Source organism: Actinia tenebrosa, unplaced genomic scaffold, assembly GCF_029948245.1.
Source record: "Actinia tenebrosa isolate PJP-AT-01 unplaced genomic scaffold, QUT_ActTen_1.0 PGA_scaffold6__47_contigs__length_16458017, whole genome shotgun sequence".
Lineage (NCBI taxonomy): Eukaryota > Metazoa > Cnidaria > Anthozoa > Actiniaria > Actiniidae > Actinia > Actinia tenebrosa.
This window is the reverse complement of record NW_028292583.1, coordinates 4404471-4416151: the sequence shown is the minus strand read 5'-3', so window position 1 is coordinate 4416151 and position 11681 is coordinate 4404471. Positions and strand designations below refer to the sequence as shown.

Sequence of the window (11681 nt, the reverse complement as noted above, 5' to 3'; positions counted from 1 at the left end):
CGAGACTAACGATAAGATAACCGTTCTATACTGAATAGAACCTACCAGAGGAAAAAGTTAGAAAAAAAAAACAAGGAACCCCTTCGTCATTTAAGTTCGAAATCCGATACACAAGGTCACGTGACGCCTCAATGTCAGACAATCAAGTCTGCGGTCTGCGTCCAAGCGTGGAAAGTAGCTAGTAAACATTGACCAAGTAGTGATAGCGTTCGGATAAATTTGATAGTCAATTTAAGAAAATTTAAGCTTTTCTCTCACCCATAAACTGGTGATTTCAACATACTTGATGATCAGGGTAATATCAAGTTCATTTTAACGTATTTTATAGGTGTTTCGATTGATTAATTCATGATGAAAGAGGACGTCAATTTGCCACCTTCTCGAAGCCAGCCTGAAAGACCAACAACATCTGCTCTAAAACAAAGATCAGCGGAAGCTATACCCAGAGATATAGACTCTAGAGCTTCCTCCTGTAAGTATCATTACTAAATTACTCTGTTTTAGTTTCAGAATTGTTTGTAATTGAGATTAATATTCTTTATTTCAGTGAGCAATACCCCAGTATCCAACGCTCGACCCGTTCCACCTGGAGTAAGACTAACTTCGTTATCAGCTTTATACAAGCCAGCTTTCAAACCCTACGCTTTTTCACATATGTACAATACTAAATATAGCAACGATTTTCAAGGGACATACGCAGCACCGCCGTCACCGCTAAGGTAACTTAGAAATGTGCGCTGCGCTCATGATCGTTTTTGTAGTCGCCATAGCAACGACCCTTGAAATAACTGCGTGTAGCAAGATATCGTTTCCCTAGCGCTGTTGTTTAATAACTAGATAATGTTGATAATAGATATAATTATACTGTATCGTATGTATTATACTTATAAAGTTTATGGAGAATTATACATTAATAAAATACTATATAAGATTTTATGAATGTTTATCGATCGAGTTGAAACTCGTGACACAGGAAGCCCAATATAACATAACCTCATAATACTCTTATACAGTATGCATAGGCATGGAGGAGGGTTCGGGAATTACAAGTTCTTGTTTTGTTTCTGGATCCTTTGAGTTTGAACAAGATGACAAAGGAGATGCCACCTGTTCAGTGATATGCATGTTTTTATGTCAACAGGCCTGAATCAACTAACTACGCAACAATAGATTATAATTTCACAACAACCATGTATAATCAACATTTCCAAAAACCAAAGCCCATGCCATTAGCATTTGTGGTACCTTATTCAAGACATCGACATAATAATCCCCAGCCTCGTATGGCCAACAACTACAACTATCCAGACTCTGTGAGTACATATATAGTGATATATACTGCGGTTTGCATAAACTTTGTCCCATTTTATGGAATATCATCCCTGATATTGTTTTTGAGTTGTCTATCACTAGAATTAATTAATGTAATGACTTTGTTGATAAGTTTCTTGTTAAACTTGCACTTCCAGTCACGGTGGATCTGGTCATCTCCTTCAGCGCTACAGGGTAGCCGAGAAACACACTCTTCACAAGGTATTGATTGTAATAGCATAACGTGTCATGCCATATTTTTATGTCAATAGGAAAATCCACAAATGATACAAAGAAAGCTACCCTGAGACTTGCTTTAGTTTTTCTTAGTCATAGGCTTTGTAGCCTATATGACCAAGAAGCACTGGAACCAGAGAGCTTTTAGGTCCCACGGTAAAATAATTCTCATATATTGACCTCTTTCTCTTTTACTCCGACGAAGGACTAGCGTTCGAAACGTCAGTAAGTTTTTTCATCTTTTTCACGGCGTATAATTTACCTTTTCATCATTACTGTTTCATTAGAAACACCAACGCAGCTCACACTAGTTTTTAGCTAGTTACATCTTCTTAATTCTCATATATAAACATTTAATTTCCATTACTTGAAGACTTCAAGACACCCTCTCCTTTAGCCAACACATGCAACCCCTGCCCCTCTTCCCTAAAAATAAATCTCAAGCAAAATAAATTGAATTCCTGGGATTTTTTAACAGGTCCTCAAGGATGGAACTCCAATACTCGTATTCCTTACCCTCGGCACCATCGCTGGTGTTCAAGATGATGATCTAGCAATTCTACACTAGCTTGCTTTTTCATCCTGTGAATACTGTGTCTAATGTATCCCATTGCCAGTGGATCAGCATCAAGCCGCTGATGGTCAGAAAACCCGCTAGGCTCTGGAAACAAGGCAATTCCCCAAAATTAAAAATGGATATGTTTTAGGGAAAAAGTTTTAGTTTGTAAAATTAACTTATTTTAAATATTAAAAGATAGTCTTAAAATTGATTTCCGAGATTTAGTATCAAGATTTTATAATTATTCAGTCTTAAATTGAAACTTTTACTCAGCTGCAGAAATGTGCAAAAATGGCGTCTGTTAATTTATATATTTTAAAAACAATTGCTTTCTCCTTTTTTCTTCTAACGCGGTGTAAATTTGATGTTTAAAAATACAATATATATTAAGCGTTTGCTCAGTTATAATGACTTAACTGAAAGTTTAGGCAATGTGTATATGTAAATTTTGGATTTTCCCCACAGACCCCCACAGCAGGTCAAGACAATGAAAAAAAATGACATTGTTAGTTGAACCTGTTATCTCCACTAGCAACATTGTTACGTCAAATAATTATATTCGTTGAATTGTTGACTGTAAGATATCTTTTGGGTGAAAAGATTCTATTGGTTCTTCATTGTCAATAAAGCAGCGAACGGCCGATGTGGTTTGCAAATAATGACTTTCTCTCTCTTTAAAAATAAGAGACGACAGCGATGAATTTTTAATAGTAAAAAGTCATGTTTCGTCCATTTGCAGTCTTTTCATATTATCGCGTTTGAGAGAGAGATTTAAGTAACGCAGAGGAGACTTTTCTCATGAAAATAATCTCGTTATGGCTCGGGAAGAATCAAAGACTCAGCCATCGCTCCACAAGTACATGAGGAGAAGAAAACTTTTATCCAAAAGTGGATTTTACTTGGAAATTAAAGGAAGTGGCGAAGTGTCGTGCACGAGAGACGAGTCAAGTGTTTACAGTAAGTTCTGAGATCTTCTCTCTTGAGCAGTGTAGTGAAGAATATACACGATTAAGCCGTGAAAGTAGGCTTTATTCAAGTAAACCATGTGCTTACACAAACATGGCCGTCGTTACAAAACGTGAGATTCCGCTGACCTAAGGCAGGCACTTACACAGGTAACCCAACAACTAGTAATTACTAAAGAGTGTTTTTGTTAATGTTTGGTACATTAATCACTATTATCAGTACAAGCAGTTTTAAGCGAGATAAACTCGAAAGACCAATCTAAAATAACTGAATACTTTTTGCTGCAAAAATTCAGGGAACTGATAATTGAGCGGGGAATTACAATCAGTGGTTTGTTCGGTCACTCTTTAATACTGAGGCACCTGACTGCATGCTGAATTGACCCATTTGCACTGCAGTCTTTAATTTTAATATAATAAATAAACTGTTCTGTGAGATAATGGGAAAATATACCCAAAAACTAAAACGCTATAAGATGATTGAATCATTTCTAATTACTCTACATTTATAGGCTCGCTTCTATTCCTATCTATTGGACCAAATTTTGTAGCCATTGTTGGCGAGGAAGCAAGAAGGTACTTAGCAATTGACGAGCATGGCAAAGTGTTTACAACGGTGAGTAATATAATTTATAATATAGTTAAAGCTAGGAAAGGAAGAACACACTTTAACTATGCTACGTTTGCTGCTTAAAGCAGTTAATTCGGTGCAGTAGCCGCCATGTTGCTGGCTGAATTTAGGAAAACGTTTTGTCACTAATGGTTTAAATTTCAAACATGGTGGTCGCCATGATTTTCAGTGTTAATTCATCCTCGAAAACAATTATAAATAACCAATCTAAGATTTAGTGATGAGCTCTTCCATTAAATTTGATTAAATTAGTGCCTTTTATTTTCAGATGACTGAAAGAAAAGAATGTGTGTTTCGTGAGTTTCTGGGCAGGAACTTTTTCTCTCTCTTTCGAACCTGCCATTCAGACTCCAAGGGACGAGGATGGTACCTTTCCTTAGATGACCTGGGTAAAATAAGAACAGAAAAGGTATCTTACAGTAATGAGCCTCAACTTCACTTCCTTGTCAAAGTAGTAAACGAAAAACATCACGGGAAACTGTATCAAACACGTGAAAGGAGGGCCAGGGCACCGATGAGGCATGTAGAAGATGAACCAGTGTGGGTTCGTCGTTCCGCCTGTGAAAGTTCACATCGGTCAAGGTCAAGATCGTCAAGTCCAGGAAGTAAATCTGGAAGATCTAGTAGCGCAAGTCCAGCTAGTACCATATCTGGTCAGTCAGAATATGGCAGCCCGGTTGGGTTCTTGTATGGTCGCCCTGACATAAGAAGTCCAGTCAGTGTGTCTGGCCGATCTGAATATGGCAGTCCATTACCATTTCCTCAACATTCTGGTGTAACAAGTCCAGTCAGTGTGTCTGGTCGATCTGAATATGGCAGCCCATTACCATTTCCTCAACATTCTGGACAAACAAGTCCAGTCAGTGTGTCTGGTCGATCTGAATATGGTACCCCAATACCTTTCCCTCAACATTCTGGTCGTGTAAATAGTCCATCAACTTTAGCTGTTCATCCTGTGTACAGGAATCCAGGGGCATCAATGTCTCATCAGTCAATTCAAACTAGTCCAGTGAAAGATGGTCAACCAAGTCCAGGAAGTTTATCGAGTCAATCTAGCAGCTCTGTGTCCAGTAAAGGCTCTGTCCGTTTTGGGAAGATATACAAAGATACTCATACTAAACATCTTTGAGCGCGATCGTCATTTAAAAAAAATCAAAAGCCTTTTACGATATAGTGTCTTAATTTTGGTATAAATCAAAAGACAGTTACCTAAAAACACTCTTTTATTTCTTCTCCATTCGTAAGTTAGTTGTTAATAAGATTATTTTACGTATTGCATGTCCCACACGATTTTTTGCAAGTCTTTCTCACGTGTCTGTTTTGATGACAGAGTTTCTGCTTTCTCCAGAAATGGCACATGACATTATTGTCGGTACAAAGAATGTATTCTGGTAAAAGGAAAAGAAAAAGATGTTTATATTCAAAGAAAGTATTGAATGATACGATAAGATGCTGGAAAGGGGAGGAGAGGATCGGAGAGAAGAAGGAGGGATAGTCTGCGTGCGTGCTTACACTGTAAACCCAAACATTATTGGTTTGTTTGTTACTTTGTACCCTTAATTCTTCACTTGCTATTATTATTGTTGAAGTGCGACCCTCAGAAATTTGATGTATTGTTCACCGACTAACATTCAACGATTATCAGTCAAAGAACTATAATAGAATAGCAACACAGATCTCGATGGAGATTTTGGACTAAATTAAAGGTCTTAGAGGATTAGAGTATTAACATTTTTGATTTAGTGTAAAATCTACCTCAAGATTTTTTATTTTTTATTTTTTGAAGCTCTTTTTTTGACTGTCGTTAAAATTTTAGTCAGCGAACGAGACTTCAAACTTCAGGGGTCGCATTTCAACAATATTGGTTATAAAATGTCTTGAAATCAGTTATTATACTTACTGCTTCGTTTCTGGCATTTTTTACCAGCGCTGCACAAACGAACCAAGGATGGTTTCTGTTGTGTGTGACATTGTTTGTCATGAAACCTCTTCCCACTCCTTGCACGGCAGACCACACTTCTTATCTGTCTTCCAGTTCCGCATGTCACGGAACATTGCGTCCATGCACTTGTCTGATCAACCAAAAGAAATAATATTAGTTCCGTGTCATTGAACCATTCATTTGGGCGTAATGTTTTCCAATTTCGAACCAAGTGTCATTAGCCAAGTGTCATTTGCTGAGAAGAAGATTTTTTATTTGAGAAACGTTAACGCACACATTAATGAATCTTCTCAAAATCATTATTTGGTGAACAAAGAAAATTATGATACTCAATGGAATGATAGCCCAACCAATCTGAATGGGTTTATATTGCCCGATTAACATTGGTCAAACTGAAGCGATATGACCAAAAACGGTACCTTCCATTTTGGGACATCCCATTGTTTTTTATTTGGACATGGTTGGGTGTTGCATCTGAAAAATGTATAATGTTAACGTTAAATGGAATAGTTTTCACCACATTTTAGCTACCACTTTTAGTCCTAAGAAGGTCGTAAGGTTGATTAAAGCAATTTATGCCTTCAGCTAGCATGTTGCGCGCACGATTGTGGGGTAAAATCATAACATGTAAATCGGCCATAATTAACGTGCGTCGTCCGCAAGTATTCATACAGTCATCAGCATCTAAAACATCTCATAAAATAACTGCTATAAATCTCTCGTTCTGATTGGTTGGGAGCGCGTGTTTTATAAAAGAAATGATTATGTTGTGCTGTGCTGTGTGGAGTAATAAAGCACTTGGGGATTGGCAGAACACTCAAGAAGTGTTGAGAAGCACCGCTACGCGTCGTGCTTTTCTTAACGCTTCTCTCGTGTTCTGCCAACCCCCTGCTTTATAACTGCAACAGCACGCGCGCGCGTTTTCTATTTCTTTAATCATCTTTACAGCATACCTTCTTTGCCATACTGGCGTCTTGGTATGATTACACATTTCCCATGCTGTTGACAACATTGCCTTGGTAGCGCAAACGATTTCTCTTCTCTGATATCCACCTCCACAGGTAACGGAACACTTCTGCCATTCTTTCACATACCATTGGTACGGGGATGGACAGGGCTGTGTATTGCAGTTTTTCCAGGCATCCGGAGGAGTCCCTAGATAATTAGAACTATAAGGATGAGGATATAATCGATTTATGCCTGCTAAACCTGCTCGCATGCTAGTTGATTTCACAGTGACACAGCAAACACAATGACTGCACTATTGTACTAGCTTGGTTGCAGTTTGACTTTTACTTAAGCTCTTTCTAACCCTGAGTTAAAGTAGGGCTGCCCACAGGCTAGCTGTAGATAGCACGTACCAGTGCAGTTTGAGTAATGAACTTTTTCTTCGCCATTTTTTCCTGCGCAGAATGTTTCTCGGTGTCTCTGACCACCTCCACACGTGACTGAACATTTACTCCATTCTTTGGCGTACCATTTGTATTCTGATTGGCTGGCTTTACTTACGTTTGGCATTTTATAACCTTGCAATTCTGAAATGTGAAGTACAAAAATTTCACATTTGCTTAGCAATTCAGAGTAGCCTATATGATTGATTTAGCTGTTAAACGGAATATCTGACTTTGATCAGCCTAGAGGTTGTTTTTGGATAGCGATAAAATTTGTAGGTTTTAAGCGGACGGGAATAACCTTGTTAACGCGGCAAGTGGATTTCCTTTATTCCTGGTTAAAATCGAATCCCGATGAAATAAATTACGCATCTTCTATTAACGAGGACTGAACTACCGTCAATAGATAATATGACACCTTGCTTCTCCCATGCTTCTTCTGATTACAATCTTCTCTAACCACTTACCTATCTTACAGACAGAGGACCGTTTGCTTGCACAGCTATCTGTTCCCCAATTCTGATGATTCCGTAGGATTGCGCAGTCCATTCCCCAGCGGGGTTCTCCCTCATTCCATGCGTGAAAATCAATGCTGCTCTCATCACTCCACATAAAATCACCGGCTGGTGAATCATACTTTGCTCCTGTTTGTAGAGATTTGAGACAGTAATAAAATTCGACGCACAACATTGCTTTTAACAGAACGACTTATATCACCAACCTGTCCAGAAATACAGGGTCTGTAGATTTTTACTTCTTATGAATTTTCTGATTTCTTCTTCTTCCTCTTCGTTACGAATGCTTACTAGACCTGCGCCTTTTTTCAAACAGCTTTCTTTCGCTTCGTCCCAGTTTGTTCGAGCCATTTGTAAATAGTAGCAGGCTTCTTTGAATTTGTGCCATCCCTGAGGACAACTTGCTGTAAAAATAAATTGTAAGAAGAAAAACTATTACGGGGAAATATAATCTAATATAATCTATATAATATATATATATATATATGAAGGCCAGAAAAATAATTATAAATCCTTATCACTCACTGCAGTTGCGTCCGTAGCACTTCCGCTCGGTTTCTAGTGGCCGCGTGTTTTTGCATTTTTTATCGGCGACTTTCTTTCCATCTTTCTTTGCGCAATAGATCTCTCTCTTCTGTGTGCCAACACCGCAAGGCTTGGAGCAGTCACCCCACTCTGTAGATCTCCACATGTATGGAAAATCTGTCATTAGACAGTGAAAAATTAATGGAGCCAATAAAGTGGACTAGAATTAAATTAAGATTGTGAGAATTTTTTTTTACTATTATAGAGGCTTTCACTGCTGAGTGAACGAATTTTTTTAATGTTTTGAAATGGGCATTGTGACTACAGGTTTACATATCTATAAAACTATCGTTCAACTAAACTATTTGAAATCTTAAACTACGATGAAATTTTAATCATTATGACTTACTAATCATTGATGAAAAATATTTTAGTAACTCGAAAGCCATGATATTTATGACGTTTAGATATGGTTTTTTTGTCTGCAACAATTCGCAAAATGATTAAGAATGGTATATGGTATGGCTCTGGCATTTAACATGTCAAAAAAAGGCTAACGCAGCGCGCCACGCGTCACGACGCGCAGAAACCACCGCTGGTCTTACTGGTCATACCTGGACATCCATACATCCTATTCACTAGAAGCACATCTCCTTTCGACAAAAAACTTCGCTGACCAATGGCGTCTTGGTATTTTGGATCTTTTGTCTTAATCGTCGTAAGAATGTGAGACTTGTCTTTGGAAAGCTTGCCAAAGAAATCCTTTCCATAATGCATGATACTTTGATAGTCGTACATCACCCCTAAGGTGTCTGCTACTCCATGGCTGTAGATCTTGAATTGGGAGGACATTCCTGAATATAAATGCGCATGCGCAAAAAAAGTTTATTACTGGACTGCCTGTGGTAAACCATCCCTAAAGTAAAGAACTGTACCGCATCCGATCATAACACTGGATCATGACACGGCACAGCAAGTTCATGTGTCCGAATCGCAAAATTTTCACTGTTATTAAAGGCTGTTTATTTACTGGGATTCAAAAACTGGTTATATCTTTATCCAACATAGCTAAAATTGCACAAAAATCGTCTTACCTGGAATGACATTATCCCACAATATTTTGACATACTTGTTCCTATCAGGTCGTGATTGTGTGTGCCAGAGCCCTAACGAGTGTCCCCATTCGTGAATGACACTCCCTGCTGGGCATAAATCCCCAAGCCTCATCTGTTGATTGCGACCATTTCTACCTATAGCCGATGCGCACCTGCAAAATAAGGAAGAAGTTTCGTATAACTGTGAAAATCGCGGTACGAATGTGCTATGTCGTTACCGTGACGATTCTGTCTTCAAGCATTTTGGATCAACAATCTCGCGCGCTGTAGTTATTAGGATAAATTTTCTTAACGGTGCGCCGTTCGCGTGCGCAATTTCTCATCCTAAAACGAAATCTTCTATAAATTCATGCGTATCAGAATGCGCACGAATGATGCCCATGAACGTCCTTAAGGTCTTATGCAATAATGAAAACACTAAGATATCGTGTATTATACAACTAGATGAGTCCATGAAACTAAAAAGTACGACTACGAAAAGATTGCATACCTTCTGCTCAAGGGATCCTTTTCTCGTACCAATTGCACCCAGTCGCGATGATTCTTCTTTGGCACGAACTTCACGCATGTCTTTTCTTCCCAGTGCTTGATCCCAGATAACATCTTTTGCTCGAGCTGGTGATTTTCTGAGATAAATCAGAATTAATATGAAACTACGTGCGATATATCCATTACTCTCGACGCCATTAAGAAAATATATTATTTGCGGTGCAAATAGGACACACATTGAAATACGAAAATTTTATGATTCGCTGTGACCTAAGACAAGCACTTAAGCGGAGTACTTCATAGCTTTACTTACTTAGTCTGGGTGGAATAAGGTAAGGTATGATGCGATCAGGCCATTCGAAGTCAGCCTTGTCCCACACTGCCTTACTTGCGACGTCACTGTCGTAATGTAGTGACATGGTCATTGCTTGTTGAACTCTGGACAGTATCATATCTCCTTCAAAATTTGCGACTTCGGGCAAGTGGCCTAGAAATATTTTAAAGACGAACCAGTAAAAGAATTTTGAGGCTTTCGGAGTAAAGATATAGAATTGAATAGATATGATAACGTATCTATTGGAGCAAAGTAAAAATGGATGCTTCAGCGCTGTATGCGTCTTGAATGTATTTTGATAATAATGATTTGCCGGGTTCTATCTTTAATTTTCTCTTAAATTCTATGCATGTCGGCCTGTCTGTCTTGTCCGTCTCTTTCTCTCTCTTTCCCTTAAAGCTTAAATATACCTTTTAATTTATAGACATTCATAGCTTTATGACCACCTTCTCCGTCTTGACACTCGTCCGATTTCCCCTCCTTTTTATAAACCTGAGAGACACTGGCGCTAGTCAGGCATTCTCCTCCATCGCGTACGGCGAACATGGAATACCCAAGACCCTTTGCAGCCCATGCGCACTTTAGGATAGGTTGTACTCTAAACGAAATTAGGAAATAATGTAGATAAAATACGCTGTCATCTGAATAACACAATAATGACAAGTAAAGGTAGAATTAACAAAGTTGTCGTCAATTTATCAATCAAAGTCTTATGCGTTAATCCGTCGTGGCCATGCAGTTCAGTGCGGGTTCTTACCTGTCCCAGTAAGCACCATCTAGTTCATCATCCTGGTTCTCTACACTTGGAATCAAGTCAGTAGTAGTGATAGTCCAACAACCAAGGCTATGATATCCTGAATTCGCAAAACAGGCAAAATATTAAAGGATTTGCATATGAAATAATGCTATTCAATACTATACAAAATAGTAACATGTCTTCTTTTTTATAAAAATACCCACCCGTTAATGGCAACTGGTTATTTTCAAGGTACGGCTGTGGTTACTTGTCATTCATTTTGTAACATGAATGTCCAAAGGTAATTTTCAGGAAAAAGAACAATAGCAAGGCGCATTTTTCGACCATTATATCTTACGTATAATCAAATAGTTTTCGTCTCCATTTGCATTGCATCCTTCCTTCTCACTCTCTCCCTCTCTCGTTTTTGGTCGTATCAACGTGTTTAGTAAAAAAAGCATAGAAAGAAAAATATTTTTGCTTGGATATACATAGATTTACCTAAAGATAGAACATATGATATATATTTATGGATGACGAAAGGGCAAAACGGCTTATAAACATGTATAGAATAATGGATGGGAAAATATGTGAACGTTGAAACTCACCAAATGATTTTTCGTATCCGTTGGATAAAGAACAACAATAAAACAGGACAAAACAACACAAAAAAGCAAGTTTAACTACCATTGGAATCGAATTTATCTATCTAGAGGAGATATCCTTAAGAATCCTTGATTATGTTGTAGTTTTATTTGCCATTGACAGCTTGGGTATGGTGTTGCAGTAACCAAAAATAATACAAATGCAGCGAAAACTCCACTGCTCAGCTCTACTGGACGCGTAATTTTCTGGTGAATAACTTGGATTAATGAATTAATATACTGGATCTGTGGACCCATAAATTATTCAATAAATACAGTGATCAATA

General features: G+C 38.1%; 3 protein-coding genes across 3 annotated transcripts; 2 read left to right on the top strand and 1 right to left on the bottom strand.

Moving 5' to 3' along the window:
* Nucleotides 1-149: 149 nt before the first annotated feature.
* On the top strand, nt 150-2318 carry LOC116290641 (uncharacterized). The gene is made up of 5 exons (XM_031697723.2): nt 150-472; nt 548-719; nt 1142-1313; nt 1470-1533; nt 2027-2318. Exons 1-5 carry the CDS (start codon nt 349-351, stop codon nt 2092-2094), a joined length of 600 nt encoding a protein of 199 aa, XP_031553583.1. The 5' UTR covers nt 150-348; the 3' UTR covers nt 2095-2318.
* Nucleotides 2319-2452: 134 nt separating this feature from the next.
* Nucleotides 2453-5231, top strand: LOC116290640 (uncharacterized). Its single transcript, XM_031697722.2, has 3 exons — nt 2453-3064; nt 3585-3688; nt 3972-5231. The coding sequence occupies exons 1-3, from the start codon at nt 2923-2925 to the stop codon at nt 4830-4832; spliced, it is 1107 nt and encodes a 368-aa protein (XP_031553582.1). The 5' UTR covers nt 2453-2922; the 3' UTR covers nt 4833-5231.
* Nucleotides 4909-11592, bottom strand: LOC116290639 (zinc metalloproteinase nas-36). The gene is made up of 15 exons (XM_031697721.2): nt 11359-11592; nt 10772-10868; nt 10425-10612; nt 9994-10167; nt 9682-9817; nt 9171-9343; nt 8691-8930; nt 8077-8253; nt 7758-7955; nt 7504-7680; nt 7007-7180; nt 6599-6800; nt 6065-6119; nt 5604-5775; nt 4909-5091 (listed from the first exon to the last, which is right to left on the bottom strand). Exons 1-15 carry the CDS (start codon nt 11438-11440, stop codon nt 4970-4972), a joined length of 2367 nt encoding a protein of 788 aa, XP_031553581.2. The 5' UTR covers nt 11441-11592; the 3' UTR covers nt 4909-4969.
* Nucleotides 11593-11681: the final 89 nt, after the last annotated feature.

Bases quoted from the DNA above. Each gene is read 5' to 3' on its own strand.
- LOC116290640 (XM_031697722.2), top strand. From the start codon at position 2,923: ATGGCTCGGGAAGAATCAAAGACTCAGCCATCGCTCCACAAGTACATG. The intron at 3,065-3,584 runs GTAAGTTCTGAG...CTACATTTATAG, and splicing joins AGACGAGTCAAGTGTTTACA to GCTCGCTTCTATTCCTATCT. The intron at 3,689-3,971 runs GTGAGTAATATA...TTTTATTTTCAG, and splicing joins ATGGCAAAGTGTTTACAACG to ATGACTGAAAGAAAAGAATG.
- LOC116290641 (XM_031697723.2), top strand. From the start codon at position 349: ATGATGAAAGAGGACGTCAATTTGCCACCTTCTCGAAGCCAGCCTGAA. The intron at 1,314-1,469 runs GTGAGTACATAT...TTGCACTTCCAG, and splicing joins ACTACAACTATCCAGACTCT to TCACGGTGGATCTGGTCATC. The intron at 1,534-2,026 runs GTATTGATTGTA...ATTTTTTAACAG, and splicing joins AGAAACACACTCTTCACAAG to GTCCTCAAGGATGGAACTCC.
- LOC116290639 (XM_031697721.2), bottom strand. From the start codon at position 11,440: ATGGTAGTTAAACTTGCTTTTTTGTGTTGTTTTGTCCTGTTTTATTGT. The intron at 8,254-8,690 runs GTATGACCAGTA...GTCTAATGACAG, and splicing joins TAGGATGTATGGATGTCCAG to ATTTTCCATACATGTGGAGA. The intron at 6,120-6,598 runs GTATGCTGTAAA...TACATTTTTCAG, and splicing joins ACGCCAGTATGGCAAAGAAG to ATGCAACACCCAACCATGTC.